The 17,211-nt window shown below is 41.9% G+C and overlaps 3 protein-coding genes across 5 annotated transcripts; all 3 read left to right on the top strand.

Annotated features, from left to right (window-relative positions):
• Nucleotides 1-367: 367 nt before the first annotated feature.
• Nucleotides 368-6,829, top strand: LOC131141823 (zinc finger protein 431-like). Its single transcript, XM_058091623.1, has 2 exons — nucleotides 368-561; nucleotides 2,278-6,829. The coding sequence occupies exon 2, from the start codon at nucleotides 2,351-2,353 to the stop codon at nucleotides 5,039-5,041; it is 2,691 nt and encodes an 896-aa protein (XP_057947606.1). The 5' UTR covers nucleotides 368-561; nucleotides 2,278-2,350; the 3' UTR covers nucleotides 5,042-6,829.
• A 239-nt stretch (nucleotides 6,830-7,068) lies between these two features.
• gpank1 (G patch domain and ankyrin repeats 1) lies at nucleotides 7,069-9,779 on the top strand. The gene is made up of 4 exons (XM_058088370.1): nucleotides 7,069-8,007; nucleotides 8,077-8,218; nucleotides 8,299-8,374; nucleotides 9,269-9,779. The coding sequence occupies exons 1-4, from the start codon at nucleotides 7,585-7,587 to the stop codon at nucleotides 9,708-9,710; spliced, it is 1,083 nt and encodes a 360-aa protein (XP_057944353.1). The 5' UTR covers nucleotides 7,069-7,584; the 3' UTR covers nucleotides 9,711-9,779.
• A 243-nt stretch (nucleotides 9,780-10,022) lies between these two features.
• On the top strand, nucleotides 10,023-16,806 carry prelid1b (PRELI domain containing 1b). 3 transcript variants are annotated; one of them, XM_058088402.1, is made up of 7 exons: nucleotides 10,023-10,206; nucleotides 11,325-11,522; nucleotides 11,594-11,819; nucleotides 12,101-12,214; nucleotides 12,466-12,544; nucleotides 15,247-15,358; nucleotides 15,458-16,806. In XM_058088402.1, exons 2-7 carry the CDS (start codon nucleotides 11,431-11,433, stop codon nucleotides 15,462-15,464), a joined length of 630 nt encoding a protein of 209 aa, XP_057944385.1. In that variant the 5' UTR covers nucleotides 10,023-10,206; nucleotides 11,325-11,430; the 3' UTR covers nucleotides 15,465-16,806. The 3 variants fall into 3 exon arrangements, with proteins under 3 accessions (XP_057944385.1, XP_057944375.1, XP_057944366.1); XM_058088392.1 differs by having other exon boundaries at nucleotides 10,025-10,206; nucleotides 11,228-11,522; nucleotides 15,247-16,806; XM_058088383.1 differs by having other exon boundaries at nucleotides 10,027-10,206; nucleotides 15,247-16,805.
• The last annotated feature ends 405 nt before the right edge of the window (nucleotides 16,807-17,211 follow it).

Raw genomic sequence — 17,211 nt, 5'->3', positions numbered from 1 at the left:
TGCAGTACTTTCAGAATGCTGAATTGAGAAGTGCAAAACAAACCAAATTATTATTACTTCTGCTGTCGGGCTGCACGGTGGTTAGCGTGCAGACCTCACAGCTTGGAGACCAGGGTTCAATTCCACCATCTATCCATCTATGGATAATTTTTTATAATACATTTTCAATTAACACCTACAGTAGTTGAAATAAAAATTAAAGGACACTTCGAGTTCTTTCGCAAAACCTACCTAAACAGTCAACAAAAGTCCAGAATGAAATGAATAACCACAGCAAGTATTCTGTGGATGTGGTGATGAAAAAAGTGGTAGCAAGCCTCCGGCCACTAGGGGCACTGTGATGCACATAGTTACCGGAAATAAATGAGTCATCGGGGTGGCTGCTTTCCTCCCCACTTGCCGCTAGGCTAGTTGAATGTGTTATATATTAAACTGCAGATTTGTTGTCAAAATTAAATTAAATACGCTGGTATAACCTGCATATACGCGCCACCAGTATGAGTATTTTGGTACCAGACTGATCGTTGAGACAAGTCGATGACTGAAATTTCACTCGATGTGGTGAGTTTGCATCTTTTAATATTACGTAAGAATAATTTAGTTGATTGAGCGTATGTTAATATGAGGCCATGTGTTTTGTTTTTTTAAATGCGGATTGGTTGAATTGGAACTGACTACCAGGGCCCGAATCAGGACGGGGTTGGGGGGTCTTGGCTTTTGTAAGTTTTGAAAATGTGTTTGTTTTTTATTGTAAAGATAATATAAGATTTCATTACATAAAAGTGAAGGACTGACACAAGCTACACTCAAGCGGCATATAAGTTGGATGGATGGACAAACTACACCCACCTTGCAAACATGCTAAATATTTCTAAGATATATGAGCAGTTATGATGATGTAATGTGAGGGATTTAAAAAAATATATACTACTGTAGAAGCTCTCTTTGCAGGAAAAAAGTGTAAATCTATTTGAGAAAGAATGCTCAGAAGGAGAATGCAAAAAGAGCCGGAAGGAAGAAAAAAGAAGACAGTGGGAGAGCGAATTAAGGACAAAGAAGATCACAAAGAAGATGCAAGAGGCTACAGAAATTACTTGAGAATTTCCCCCGATATGCCTGAAGACAGCTGGGATAGGCTCCACCATCCCCCGCGACCCTTGTGAGGATAAACGGTAGAAGATGAATGAATGCTTTGCGGCCGCTTTGTTTGCACATAGTTTGTGGCGCGTTCACAGCTAGTTCACACAGGTGGCAAATAACAATTAGGACTTATTTATTTACATTTTCAACAACAAGCAGAACATGAACCAAGAATATTGCAAAACTGTTTAATGGCAACATTGCTGAGAGCACTGCCAACATTTAACTTTATTTACAAAGCACATTTACATTCTGTGTGCTCAATTGTAGTTAAATACAGGTGTCATATTTGAATAGAACACTTAAATATTCTTTGGGGAACTACTCAACATCTGCTGGTGAACTACCTGTTGGACACCCCTGTGATTGTCTAAAGCTGTACACACAAAGTGATTCTGTTGCACAATGTCAACACACAACTAGTGTTTGTCATAAGTATTATAAATGATATTAGGAGAGCAACATTGGGAAGTGACACTTTATAAAAGTAAGTTGTGATGATGATCATAGCTCATAGCTTGCCCGACAAAAATGAGGTCGCGAGATGCTGCCAGCCATATGGCAATATAAATGAAAATAAAAAATATTAAATAAAATATCATTCATTCATTTCCTCACGGGGGTCGCAGGGGTGCCGGAGCCTATCCCAGCTGTCTTCGGGCGAGAGGCAGGGGAACACCCTGGACTGGTCGCCAGCCAATCACAGGGCACCTATAGACAAACAACCATTCACACTCACATTCATACCTATGGACAATTTGGAGTCGGCAATTAACCTAGCATGTTTTTGGAATGTGGGAGGAAACCAGAGTACCCGGAGAAAACCCACGCATGCACGGGGAGAACATGCATACTCCACACAGAAATGGCAGAGGGTGGAATCGAACTCAGGTCTTCGAGCTGTGTGGCCTGCGCGCTAACCACTCGTCCACCGTGAATGACCACTAATGAAAAATACATTACTTATTATTTTCAATTATGTGTGGTGTGGTTTATTTTGACATGGTGTATCACTACGACAACCCTGTCTGATTTTTATTTTTTGGTTCAAAGAAGCATTATTTGGCACCAAAGAGGGACAGCACCTTTTAATTCAAAGCAGAGAGTTAACATGACTCATGTCTTTGTCTTACGTAGTGCTTTCGCTTCATGCTGACTGTGATAAGGCATCAGCAGACCAACTGAAGAAGATGAGGAAAAAGCACTAAAGATGGGTGAAGTGACTCGAGCTGTGGATGATTTGGCTAAGCAAGCCTCCCTTCCAGAACCACTACTCATCATACTGGCACCGCCTCCACCTTTCCTTCCATTCGCTGATGATCCGACCACTTTTTGGCATAAGTGGCTCAAAGCTTTTGAGCACTACCTCAAAGCCCTCGGCGAAGAGGAGCTGACCGACTACAGTAAGTGTGCACTCCTTCAAAACTGTCTCGGCCAAGAGGGCCAGCACATCTTCACGGCACTGGTCCCACAGGAAACCACGTATGCGGCGGCCATCTCAGCGCTGTCCACCTACTTCAGCGGCGACCGCACCTCTCAGGGCAGCTTGCGGATTTGCTCGCAAAGGGAAACTCTGACATTGGCCACTGCTTTGCAGATCGCTAAAGAGGTGGAATCTGCCTTAAATGTGCATGAAGAGTATCCCCAGGCCAGTGCGGCTATTGATGATGATAATAGTGTGCAGCTTCTGGTTCAACGACCTAAAAGAAAACAGCCTCAACGAAATGAACAACTTGACACAGAATCCCAAAAATTAAAAAAAGGAAACTTTGAGTGTGATAATAAAGACGATGGTAGCTCTTCGTCACTTCTCATGAAGCAAGAGGAAAGCTCGAATGAACCGAGCAGCGATGAAGACATGGCTGTTCAAAACCGTCCTTCCTGTCCTGTGTGTGTGGATAGACACTTCATTAGCAAGCACAAGCTGGCCCGACACATGAGAACGCACACAAAGGAGAAACCCTTCCACTGCCCCCTTTGCGCCACGCTCTTCAGTCAGACATATCACTTGACCCGACACATGCGAGTCCAGCACAATGCCGCCCAGCATGTGTGCCCCATATGCTGTGACAGCTTCGAGAGTGCAGAAGAACTAAAGAGCCACAAGAAGACGCACATCTCGCAGGTCCTGATATGTCCCTACTGTCCCAAAAGGTTTCAGAGTGACACCTTGCTTTTAAGTCACATTGCATCCCACATAGAATACAAGCAGGAGGGGCATAAATCAATAGAAGCCAAAATAGTAGAGTCATCTAACAATGATGTTGAGGATGAAACCGATGAAAATAGGGAGTCAGGAGTCCGTGTTAAGACAGAGATAACAACACTATCTCTTCTTGGTGCTCGAAGGAACGCAAGCAGCACTTGCAAGAAGAATTATGTTTGTTCAGTGTGCAACTACAGCTTCAGCCGGGCTGACAAGCTCGCCCGACACATGCGGACTCACACCAAGGAAAAACCATTTCGGTGTCCTGTTTGCTCACTCACCTTCAGCCAGTCGTACCACATGACCCGGCACCAGAGGCAGAAACACGGTCTGCGGCAGTATGTCTGCCCCAAGTGCAACAAGACTCTGGGCACCTGGCTGGAGCTGAAAGAGCACCGGAAGACTCATTCGGCCAAAGAGATGACGTGCCCTGCCTGCAAGAAGAGCTTCAAGGATAAGGGCTGCTTGGAGAGTCACATTAAGTCCCATGAGAAGATCCCACCTGGACTTCACTCCCTTGTCTGCAGTGACTGTGGGAAAGTATTTGGCCGGACCTCCCACTTAAAGAGACACATTGTGGCGCATCGCAAGGCTGCAAACAGCGAATGCTACACTTGCGCAGAGTGTCACAAGAGCTACGCCTTTGCAGAGGACCTTAAAAAACACCTGAGGAAGCATGCTAAAGAAAACAATGGAACGTGTCCGAGATGCGACCAGAACTTTGGCAGTCGAGAGGAGCTGGAGGCACACATGGCGGCTCATAAAACCAGCTACCTGTGTAGCGTCTGCGGGAAGAAGTTCAAGGTTGAGCATGCCTTGAAGAAGCATGAGCAGAAACACCAAGAGCAGCACTACTATTGTGGTTTGTGCCGCAAGCATTTCAGCAAACTGTCGCTCTATAAGCGTCACGAGGCAGTACACGACAGGCGTGAGTCCAAATGTCCGCATTGTGACTCCGTCTTCCTCAAACTCACAGCCTTGAAGTATCACCTCCAGACTCATACCGAGGAGAGACCTTATCAGTGTTCCTGCTGCGTGGAGACCTTTGAAGACAAAGAGGGCCTAGAACTCCACTGCCTGAAACACAGGAAGTTCCGGAAGGAGCGGCCATATAACTGCACCCGCTGTGACCACGCCTTCGCCACGCTGGCTGAGCTCACAGCACACATGAGCGACCATGATGGTCAGCCACCGCTCAGCTGTGACATCTGCGGGCGCACCTTCCTCAACAGAAACAAGCTAGACAAGCACTTGAGCATCCACACGGGTGAGCGGCCTCACCTGTGTGCGCACTGTGGTAACGGTTTCCCTTCGGCTGCCGGCCTCAAGCAGCACATTCACATCCACACCGATGAAAAACCCTTTGCATGTTCGCAGTGCACCAAGTCCTTCCGCTCGTCCAGTGGGCTGCGGCTGCACAGCAGGAGGCACATGGACACCCCGCCCAGCTTTGAGTGTCCTGACTGCGGCAGGACTTACGGACGCATGACCGAGCTGAAGATGCACCAACGGTATCACACGGGAGACAGGCCTTACTCCTGCATGTACTGCAGCAAAAGCTTTGTCAGTAAACACAAGCTGATGGTTCACGTTCGCGTCCACACGGGCGAGAGGCCATACTCGTGTCCCCACTGTGGACAGACCTTTACACAGACTGGAGACAGAAACAGACACGTCAACAAGTTCCACACATGAGACATTTTATTTTACGTCACTCGGACCACAACTCCGAGCTGGTTTCCCCCACAGGATAGTAATAGCTGCGTTTTGGTTAGCACTTCTGCCTCATAGTCTGGATATCTGAGTTTGAATGGCTGCTTGCATGTGGTTTCTCCAGGCACACATGCATGTCAGGCAAATTGTCCATAGGTGTGAATGGTTGTTTGTATTTATATTCCCTAAAATTTCAGTCACCAATCAAGGATGGAGCTCGCTGGGGTAGGCTCATAACGCTCCAGTAAATTCAACAAAAGTCATTTTTCAAGTGCTAGAGTTCACCACAGTGCGTTTCATATCAGGTAAGCCCTGATGAAGTTTGTTTCCACTCTCTGGTAGTGGGCCATCATACCATACCAGCAAGACAACATGTAACTTTTTTTTTTCTTCACATTCAATTAATTGCATTGTAACACAGAAGAAGGCTCACAGTTCTGCGTCAACCAATCAACACACAACAATCGATCTCACTTCATAATTGCACCACTACAACTACAATAACAGAATAATAATAGTCATTATCATCGTCACACGGGCTACAGTTTTGGCTGTACTCCAGCTCTGAATCCCTGACTTCATTTCTTGTCCACATGTTTGGAAGACATTTATTGAAACACACACTAGCATGAGTCACATTTATATCTTAAATGGCTTTTCTCTGATTGTATCTTCTATATTGGGTCAAATTGGTGTAAAAGAGACTATAGGGGTGTTATTTCATGTCAGACAGCTCTAATAATAAAAAAATTGTATCTCGAAAGTCATATGGGTTTTCTATGATCTAATTACAAGAATATTCATTAATATTGAATCCTACTAGGAAGATATACACTTATTGTGGTCGGGTCTGGAGCCAATTAACCGCAAGAAACGAGGGCTTACTGTACTGAAAAATAGCTGGACAAATCATTTTGGAACCTTTAAAATTGAAATGTAATAAAAGGCCAAACCTAGCAAAAGCATACCACACAAGGCCTATCATCGATTTGACATTGTAAACAACAAAGGACATCAATCATTTGTTTACGTGACGAATAGATTGGGAAACTTTGAAACCTTTTTTGTTTTTTTTACTCTATATAAGTTTGTTGGCCAATCAATAGTGCAGCTCACTCAAACACAAACACAAAGGGAAGGCAAAAAGTACTACTTGTTTAACGGACTGCCTTTAACATCCTTGCTAAAAGAACAAGCTGGAAAATGCCTTATCAAAGTGAACAAACTTGTACCGTTTGGTGGACACAAAGCTGTAGAAGTTGTGGGCACACAGCTCACTGATTATTTTTGTGTGACAACTGGCACAAAGGATTTCAAGAGTGGTGCACAAAAAGAATTCACAGAAAAATCATTGTGGTTTTTCAACATCCAACTCCAATTTGGGGGGTATTCTGCGAGGTCACATTAAGTCTGGGGGGTTGTATGTTTTGTTGAGTTACATCTTGAGCATACAGCATAGGTTGGCTGAGCTTCTTTCGCAGAATACCTTCTTAATCTGTGTAATGCTAAGCTCTAAATACTCCAACCACTCAAAATAATTGTACTATAGCATGTTTCGGACCATACATGTATTTTTTTTAATACTTCTTTTCATGTTTGGTAAACAGACTAACGTGGCTTCTGTAAACACGGACACAAGTGCCATCAAATGGACTATTATTGAAATGTAAGGGTTATGAAAGGTAAACATGTTCCCAGTCTGACAGTGGTCCATATGTTTATATCTGTTATTGAACTACATGTGAAATATGCAATAAATAAAATCATTGCAAAGAGCCCAAGGCTGTCTGTTTGATTTACGCCTCCTAATAATAAAAGTAAAAAAGTGTTTTTTTTGTTTTGTTTTACTGTTTTCGTTTTGAGAAGTGATAGAAGAAAACAGGCTCAACGTTATTTGAATTAAACACGTTCACTGCAAGTAGCCTTGAGTCCAGCAGAAGGCCCCCTCAACTTAGGTGCTCTTCTCTCTTCCAGCGATTCAACTCCAGCTCGGTAGGAGGCAGCACTTTTAGTTTAATGACGCCACTACAGTCTTTTTACCTCCGATGTAAAATACCCCAGCAAGTCGTAGCGTCCAGTTACCTTCGGTGGTTTGGGTGATATTTATACCGCATTAAAACAGGGAACATCATGACGGTAATGCTTTGAAAGTGGTATTATATACTTATGGTAAATTGTAAACAGGCCTAAGTGTTTGAACTTTCGCCTTTAGTAAAGGTGTGTCGTCTATCCATACTATTAACATTAAGCTAGCTCATGTAACATTGTTGCTTGCGCTATTTTGGGCGACCGGTTTTGTTACTTTAACTAAGTATACGTTTAATTTAAAACAACTAGTCGCTTGTGTCATCGAACTGCGTTAGCTATCCACTCCACTTGAAAAACATTCAATGTTTTTCAAGCTATCCACTTGAAAAACATTAGCTTATACTGTTAGCTTAGTGCCAGTCGTTTTTTTGTCACTAAGCATGAATGTGACGAAAATGGACAATAGGGGTATGTAACCAATTTACTAATCGTACGCCATGGCTGGATTCAGCTTTATCCCTGCCAGGAAACAGGATGTATTCAGTATTGAGGCGGTTAACCCGTCACGTTATCGAACGAGTGGCACATCTACAGGAGAGGAGGCAAGGCAGTTCTATGAACATGTGATTAAAGATGTCAAAATAGAAGAAGAGACATCCAAACCACCATGTGGGCGACGGCGCCAGAGAAAACGCACTGATGGAGACTCCAGCAGGAGGAGAAGGACTTCAGTTCAAACAAATCTGGTGGAAAGACGAGCTGGTGAAGGCAGCCAAAGAAGAGAAACTGCACAGGGGCTCATCATCAACTCCGAGAGGTCTTCCGAGCTTCAAGGTCTTAAGCTGCTCCGCTGTGCTCAAGAAGGCAACCTCCCTGGTGTCAAAGACCTGCTTTCCAATGGGGCTGACATCAACTTTCAGGTACACAATGGTCAGGATTTCATTATATTTGGGAAGTATTCATTCTTTATTTGTTGTTTTATTTTCCAGGATACGTTTTTCTGGACAGGTTTGATGTGTGCAAGCTGGTCGGGACAAAGAGCTGCTGTGAGGCTGCTGTTGGAACAAGGAGCTGCCTGGGTGGGTGTGGTTGACACTCAGGGTCGGGATGCCAGAGATCTAGCCTTGGAGGGTAGGAGCAGTGCACCTAGAATTGGTTGTTTGTGTGTATAGTGGGTCACATGATCTGTTAACGTGTTCTTCCTCACTCAGCGGGCCACAGTGGTGTGTTGGAAGAGCTGGAGAACTACGGGAGAAGTCAATCTCCACCCAGACAAACTAATAACAGGTTTGATTGATTTCTTGACAGACACTTGTCAGAGTTATGCATTTAAAGTAGATTATCTTCTGTGATTGGACCTTACCAACATTCTGAATCATTTTGTGGTCAGGTTATATTTGATATTTGCTTGATCCCAAAGAAGGCCTTTTAAAATAGCTTCCTGCAGGATAGGTTGATATTGTGATTGACTTACACTGTGGTTTTATCAGTAGCCTTTATTTTATTGACTTCATAGATCATTCACCGGATGATTGCTATCAGTAGCCTTTATTTTGACTTCATAGATCATTCACCTGATGATTGCTTAGGGTACAGTGTCTATTATAGTAGAGGCTGTTTTTACATAGAAATACATTTTGTAAAATAGTAATTAAGTTTTGTACTGTACTGTACAAAGTCTCATCATTAACCTTGTTTTAATGTCCTCACCAATTAGAAGGAAAGGCAGTTAGCAGCAGGGTTACACTTAAAGTAGGAAGCCAATTCCACACGATCCAAGGAAGAATCCATTACATTTTGGTGAGGATCTGGATAATGCGTCTAATACAGGATTTTATTTTTACAGTTTGAGTCACTATGGCATCAAAGGAGCAGTCTACATGCAGAATCATAATGGCACTTCTGTCTTTTTTGTCATTCCATGAACCAGGAAGTAGACTGACTGACTAACAAGCTTATGGACAAACACAAATATACTCTGATTGTTTATTTTCCCCGCAATTTGTGAGAATTTGAACTTTGGGGAGGTCTTCACTCTTCTAAGTGAAATGCTGGTTATGCAGTTGTTAAAGTATTGCAAAGTAACATAGCAATATAGTAATGGTGGCCTACAGTGGTTAATATGATGTTAATGTAAAATAAGTACTGTATTTTAATGTTGTCTTTTTATCTACCACCCAGTGCTCTGCACCCTCAGTGGTGTGATGTGTGCCATTCCAATTACACAAGCAGCCTGTCATCACATCTCTCCTCCACTCTACATCAGTTCAGTCAACACCGCCCACCGCCTGCCCCCTATTACTGTCTCCCCCCATCCTCCAATAGCTACAAGATGATGCTTAATTGCGGATGGCGGCCCGGCAAAGGACTCGGCCCAAATGGAGAGGGGTCCAAACTACCAGTGGCAACCATCCTAAAGAGAGACCAAAAAGGCCTCGGGTACGGGAAAATGAAAAAAGCCAAAGTGACACACTTCAAAGCCAGAGATCAGGATGCAGTGAAAGGACATCATACGGAGAGAGAGGAAACGGAAAGGAAAGGGAAGACAAAAGAGGAAAGTCAGAGAAGTAAACAAAAGGACAAGAACTGGGAAAGAGATTTCCGTACTTCTTTTTATCTCTGATAATTGTGTTTTTGTGTAAAGCTGACAATATTTCATATTGTATTCAAATAAAGAATTATGTTGTTCAGACTGCATGAGACGTTTTTAATATATGATAATGAGTTCCTGTTGAATAATGTGCTGCAAATTCCCAGACAACATGATCCATCTTGTCTCCAGAGACGTTGAAAAGTTCCTTATTCAGGGTAAAAGGTTCAAACAATTCCCTCCCAAAGGGGTACAGGATATGTTTTTTCCATATTCAGAATTCTTGGCCAACAAAATTGGGAGTTGGAATAGACAGTGTGCCTTTTGAGTTGTTTGTATCGCTGGCTGGGTCACGTGGCTGACGCCTTGCTTGCAGTTCCTTACTCAGCCGCTGTGTCAAGTTGGCGTTAAAATTCCAGTTAATGCAAATGGCTAATCTTTACTAGTTTTTTTAATTCCACGGTAAGAAGCTGAACTGAACTAGTGTCTATCGTTGTTTTAACCTGCACGCCAACCTCTAATTTAGCAGGTAAGACTGTTTCTTAACTGTTCGAGGCGATTGTAACTCGTGTTGCTGTTCTGCTAGCATGAATGCTTGATAGCCATCTTCCACGCTTGGTTTCAGTTTATTGATGTCAAAGCTAACTAAAAATCTTGAACAACGACAAAAAACAATTGTGGGGCAACTAAACAACAACAAGGCAAATTAATGATACTGCGAAATATTGAGTGGCTCGTGGTTGCTGGCAAATAGCATTAACATGCTAGTGGAACAACCTTTAGCACGGCAACCAAACAACGCGATGAAGGGTAACTCACAGCATGAATAAAGTATTACTAATTATGACGTACATAACTTACATAACGCCATCCTTCAATGTCGATTAGTCACCAGCGAACGTCTACTATTTTATTGTATAATGGTTACAGTTATTGTAGGTTGGAGTGTGCTTGTTTCAATATAACTACGCAACTGTCTTCAGTGATGCAAAATGATTCATCACCGTTTATCACCCAAGTCACAAGTTGCATTCACCATCGCTATCAAGTTAATTCACCTAAATCGAAATCGAAAGTGGTGTCAGTTATCAGTAATAAAAGAGGAGAGGGAGTGGGGCATGTACCTTTCAATTTGAGATTGTTTCATAGACTTATGAATACCCAAATGCCTTACCATTCCAATAAAGTGTATTTCAATAGACAAGACAATGGCTCGTTTCTGTTTGTCTTGTCTTTTTAAATCCCTTGTATATCGAACAATCCTCTAGATGGCGTCAGTGCTTCACTAGATTAAAAAAGATGCACAATTTGCAAAATTATATTTTACAGTACATTTTTACATCATATTTTAATATCAAACCAGGTTTAGAACTGCACTTCTGACACAGAGTTGCCATGCCTTGCACTGCATTCCTAATACTATAAAACCAATGCTTGCCAATCTCTCTTTTTTCAAATATTCATATGCATTTATGTTGAGTTCACAGTAATTATTTTAATTTTTTTATTGATAATGGGATTCTATTAATTTTATTCTGTTGCTTCTGAAGGTTTTCACACCCAATGGACCAGCGCTGGCCTTGGCCTGATGCTTGGGGACCTCCGGCGTAGATAATTGATGGTAATGCTGTTGTTTCAACTCTCCAGGACAGTACCAGACTTTGGATGGAGTCAGCGTCCTGCTTCTCTTCGTTTGTTGTAGCCACAACAAGTGACTACATGTTGACATATTGGGGCCAGCAACAAGAGAAGGATGGTGAAGTACTTCAGTAGTAGAAGTGACATCAACAGTGCGTGGGACCATGTTGTGTCTGCCTTTTGGCAGCGCTATCCTAACCCCTTCAGGTAACATGGCACTGTTTGTTAAAGCGTGTCATATCATGTGTGAATTAAAATGTTTTTTTTATGTTTTCCAGTACTCACGTTCTCACAGAGGACGTTGTGTATCGTGAGGTGACAGCGGATCACAGGCTGCTCTCCAGACGCCTCCTCATGAAGACCAATCGGCTGCCCCGCTGGGCCGAGCGTTTCTTCCCCGCTGGCATGTCACGCTCTGTCTACATTGTTGAAGACTCCATCGTTGACCCTGTGAGCAGGAGTCTGACCACCTATACCTGGAACCTCAACCACACCACTCTCATGGTGAGAAGGCACTCATTTTATTTATAGTGGCTTCTACTGTAATAAATGCCATGCCTCATTTTTTAATCATGTTGTTTCCACACAAGCAAATAACCGCCTCCTTTCCCACTAACACAATCCGAGGTATCTGGACTGGTCCATCATTATTGTAGACCACTACAGTGGGTGGTTTGTGGTTGCCCTGGTAACAACAGAGCAGCTGTGGTCCTTGTGACAAGCTCATAATGTAGAATTAAAACATTGTGCTGCATTAAAACAGCTTTTCTGTGTGCCATCTCAAGTCCGTGGAGGAGCGTTGTGTTTTCCAAGACGCCGCAGAGCAGCCAGGCATCACCCAGCTGAAACGTGAGGCGTGGATCTCCTCAGGCATCTACGGCTTCTCCAGACCCATCCAGGTGCCTCACATAATAGCCTTTTGTCCCTTTTCATAATGTTCTTAATGTGCTTTCCTTGTTTCTGATTAGACACACAGTCATTATCTTAGGCTTGCTGACTTGTTTGTGCAAGAAAATCCAAATTCAGTTTCTTGTTGTCTGGAGGACATAAAAAATGCCCCAACTGCAAAACAAGCCTGCAGAAAAGGAAGCAGTTGTTTTTCATATCTCTTCTCTATGTAAAGCCATTTCCTGTTTGTCCTCCCTGCCAGGAGTTTGGATTGGCCCGCTTCAAGAGCAACCAAGCGAAAGCCATGAAAGGGCTGGAGTACGCACTGTCGAACCTACAAGGTTGGTACATGTGACATTCGCAAGCATGAGAGATGAGAACACTCATAAAACCCAAACGAAACATGGTCTCTAATTTGGAAACAAACCCCGTGAGTTGAAATGCTCACAGCAAGACCTCAACAGAGCAGCAGAGAAACAGTTTTACTGTATGTGAAATGAAGTGTTGTGAACAAGGATGCACCGATCCACACCTTTTCACTTCCGATCCGATCCAAATACCCGATTTTGGATTTGCTGATACCAGAGCTTTGTTGTTTTTTTTTTGCTCAGCCACAGACAGCATATGTTTGCTGATATTCTTTTGGCTTCATTTTTTTTTGCAGACAACTTTAAAGCACAGATGTGGCTCATGCATCAGAAATCTGTGCAGGTGATATTTGTTGTCTGCAATTTCCGACAACAATGCTGTGGTGTGTACTGCTTTTGACTTGAAGTCATTAATGCATCATGGATTTTACTATAGAAGCTAACTAGTTTGCTGCCTAAATGTATGTATGTATGAATGTAAACAGGAAACAAAACATTTAAACAAAAAAGTGAGATGGGAGACTCTGTGTCTGAATGTTCTGAACTCCTGCTTTATTGTTGTATCGACAATTTAGGTTCTAGACAATTTCAATAGTGCTGCCATCACCCCATCTAACAGAATGAGGAAGTAGTATAGGAACAGGAAGTGGGAATGTGACAGAGGGTAGGCAGAAGCAGCGATATGTCTCATGCTTCAAGTTGTTCTTAAAAGAAAGTAAAAAGTTGTTATTGTGTTGATGTGACACAAAAACAATGCATGCATTTCTCTGATTGGGAAAGCGTTGTGCTGATGCGGCGTTGTTGTCCCATTGTTGTGATTCTATCCCACCGCCGCCTTTGTTGAAACCACCTTCAGACATCAGACTCAGGCTGAGTGGAGCGGTGAGTATGTTCGCACCGATGGTATCGGTCACATGATGCCATCGAGATGCAGGCCACAACTTTAGGTACACCTTTACCATCTACTGATATCCAGTGAAAGAGCTGAATCAAACGTTATCTTTGGACCAGAGCTCTAATACAAGATGTCACTCTTTGGTGCAGGTGTGCCTAATGTTGTGGACGGTGAGTATCCAATGGCTTCACATGATGCACAGATAGCTTCTTTTATGTGACGTGTGCGTGCACATACAGTATACAGTGTGAAACAGTGACTGATGTAGCGTTTGTAGCAAGGATGTAGTTTTATAAATTTAGAAGGATGACCACCATTTTGGATGCAATCACAGAACATTCCTCATGACTATTTATGGCACTCAGGCATTAGTAGTTGCTCTCGCTGCATGAAGGATGTTGCTTGTGAAAGTTGTTACAAGGTTGTCTAGTGGAGGCAAGTCTTTGTAACTCGGCATGTCGCCATGAAAGGGCAGCACACTCAATGACAAACAATGATGCAGAGAACTTTTACTTAAGTCAGGGCTGTCCAAACTTTTTTCCACTGGTTTCCGCATACTGACAAATTTAAGGATGCAGTTACCACTTTGACATTCTTAGCCTTTTTGTTCATTAAAAATGCTAAAACAAATCCAATGTTCTGCGCTTGACAAGTTTATTTGACCACCTGTCACAAAATATTTCTTTCAAAAACTGAAAATATGATTTATTCTGTGCAGGTGTGCCACATGTTATTGTCTTCCTGGGGAAACTAGCTGTAGAGTACTTGTTCCATTTTATTGTCTGGATCAATATGAAGTGCCTGCGAATATTTACTTATCATCTGGGTGATTAAATGTTTCCACCCACCCCCTGCAATTTGGCAATCACAGGTCAACATGCATGATATGCTATGCTATGCTAACTTTTTTATCATAACCTTATTTACCTTTTCAGTGTGGCCCGAAACCTTCTTCATGAGGTTCTGACATGAACCGTTGGAATATAACGCAGGGCAATGAAAAATAAGCTGCAGGTTGCAAATGACCACCGGGACACTCTTTGGACACCCCTGACGTATATTGCAATATATTGTGCATAACCTTTAAGGTTATTCACTTCCTCCGAGCCTTTAAAGCTAAAATAGTAGTATTATTGTAGTAGCAGCAGTAGGAGTTATTATTTATAAATGGAAGATTTGCATAGATACAGCACAGAAAACTTGTTTATGACCTTTTTTTGTTGTTGTTTTTATTTTTTCTTTGTTTTTTTTAGCATTATTAGAGGCCTCTAGACATAATGTCCATAGTCACCTTTACCTCATGTTACCCTTGTAGACTCTTAATGTAGTGTTAATGATATGCAGCACTACCCTCAATGAGATCCTACACCACAGTAAATGATTTGTAGCACTACCCTAAATTTAAGTCTATCACCATCATACAGTAGGTGATGTCCTGTACGATCATCAATGTTAAGCAACTCTGATGATGGAAACATACTGTACGTAGTTATGAATCTGTCAACCATGCCAGAGGTTGTCTCCCTTTGCCAGCATGCAGCCCAGCAGGATCAGACATCTACTGCTGAGTCTGTTGGTCTAAAAGTAACCAGCAACACCTCTTTGACACGTGGGGCTGTTTTGAATGTGACTCATGTGCTTGTTGTGCTGGCATGTTCTACTTGTGAAGGTGGTGGGAGGTTCTTTCAGGACACAAATAGGATTCCGTGCCGTCTCAAGAAATGTGTTAAGTGTCAACTCACGTTCAGTGTTTTGTTTTTGGGGTTTTTTGTGGACTCAGGAGAGACGACCCAGTGGCTACCCCGGGCCTCGGTGAAGGAGGCCTCAGACAAGGCAAAGGAGGCGGCCAAGAGTCTGGCGTCCACTGCCACCACTTCACAAAAAGCTCAGCAGTACGTCTGACGGGGACTTTGGTCCATCTGCTTCATCTTAAATCTAACTTATTTTACATCCACTTTCTGGTTTGAAGGCCACTTTACTGTTTGTCTCAGGTGCTGACCAGACTTTGACCAGCAGCACATCCACTATCACTGCTGCAACTATGCTACCATATCATTTTAAACCATATTTAAAGTTAAGTTGTATTGAATGCCTACTTTGCCCATTTATCATATAGCTGCAAGGATGTTTTGGTACTTGATTAAGCTCTGATGCTTGAATTGGATGAGGAACTGCACTTTTTCTGGAATTTTGTCAGTCATTCACAATCCTTATGTGACACGCAAATACATATTTCTTTCCCTTTTCTGTGCATTATAACGCATTGTTAGCTTCTTAACTTGTTTTCTAGCATTACAATGCACAGAAAAGGGAAATAAATTTGTGTTCAGGATTGTGAGTGGTGGGCAAATTCCGAAAAAAAGTGCACTTCTCCATTAAACACAATGATTCCTTACAGTGTGATTTCCTCTCACATTTATCCCTTGATTAGAACTCAAATGTGCACCACAAGCTTGCAGACAGTCAGGTCACACGCAAAGTGTTTTACTCATGGTTTACTCGTGACTGATTCGTGGAGCATTCAGAGGCACACCCTCATGCTCAAGGCGATCGTCTCTGGATTAAAAACAGGATGTGTGTCTAAATGCAAACTATAAGTTTAGCATCAAAGAGGGGTGTAGAGTAAAAAAAAGAGGAAATAATGTTATTGTACAATTTTGATGCCATTACTTCCACTGCCTGTTGAAACATTTCAATAATGGCAGCCTCTTTTTCAGGTGATATGTTTTCATTCTGTACTTGAACTAGCTTATGTTTTGCAAAAATGAATGTCAAGATTTATTTGTATAGAATATAAATAGTCTCAAGGTCCATTTTTTTCGCTTTTATTTATCAATGAACTTTCATAAAATAATTTATTTGTGTAATTGTTGATATTCAGGGTTGTGTGTTCTAAATTCTGAATATGCAATACTTCAGATTAAAGTGCTTTTCTTTTGCAACTAAAAAAAACTATGAAATTGTTTTCTTGTTACGTAGAACCCTTTTCTATTATTTTTCTTTATTTCTTGAGCTGTTTCTCAAAAGTAAAAAAAAATTCACTGTAACTAAAGTTCTCCATAGACGTAGAAATTATGACGTATGACATTGTACATCCGGTTTTTTCCACTGGGTCCGTTAAACCGGTTTCAATGAATGAATTTCATCAATTTGACGAATTGATTTTATCAGTTCGACAAATTTTAATTCCAACATAAAATCAAAATTCCCTTTTGGAAATTCGAGATATGTTGTAAACGTTGTCACCTGCGCAAGGTCTGTTACTAATAAAATGAACTGGAGCAACATTATATAAATATTTTACTACACGATGTACAGGACTGACATTTAAAGACACCTTTGCAAAACATGAAATGTGTTTGTGTAAATCAACTTTTTGATGAATAAAGTTAGTACGTTTTTATTATATCTGGACACGTGTTAGTATTTGACACAAAATAACACTGTGGCACAAACTATATGTTCAATATTGATACTTCTCGCTTGCACCAAATGATTGACATGTCATCGAAAGTTTACAGCCCAATTTGGCCAATAGGCTTGTCAGAACGTCAACCGGAAAATGTCATCGCAGGAAGGTCCTTTTGGAACGTGTTCATCATACCGAAAATGTCGTTGTTTCTGGTCGAAATAATTTCAATGTAACTCAAAACAATGGACGAACGCTTCATTCATTTGACACAAATTATGGACTGAAAACAGCCAAGGTACGACAAAATTAATAAATGGTTATTTTGCACTGTTT

The sequence above is a fragment of the Doryrhamphus excisus genome, chromosome 1, assembly GCF_030265055.1.
Source record: "Doryrhamphus excisus isolate RoL2022-K1 chromosome 1, RoL_Dexc_1.0, whole genome shotgun sequence".
In the NCBI taxonomy this organism is placed as follows: Eukaryota; Metazoa; Chordata; class Actinopteri; order Syngnathiformes; family Syngnathidae; genus Doryrhamphus; species Doryrhamphus excisus.
This window is presented reverse-complemented; position numbering and strand designations above follow the sequence as displayed.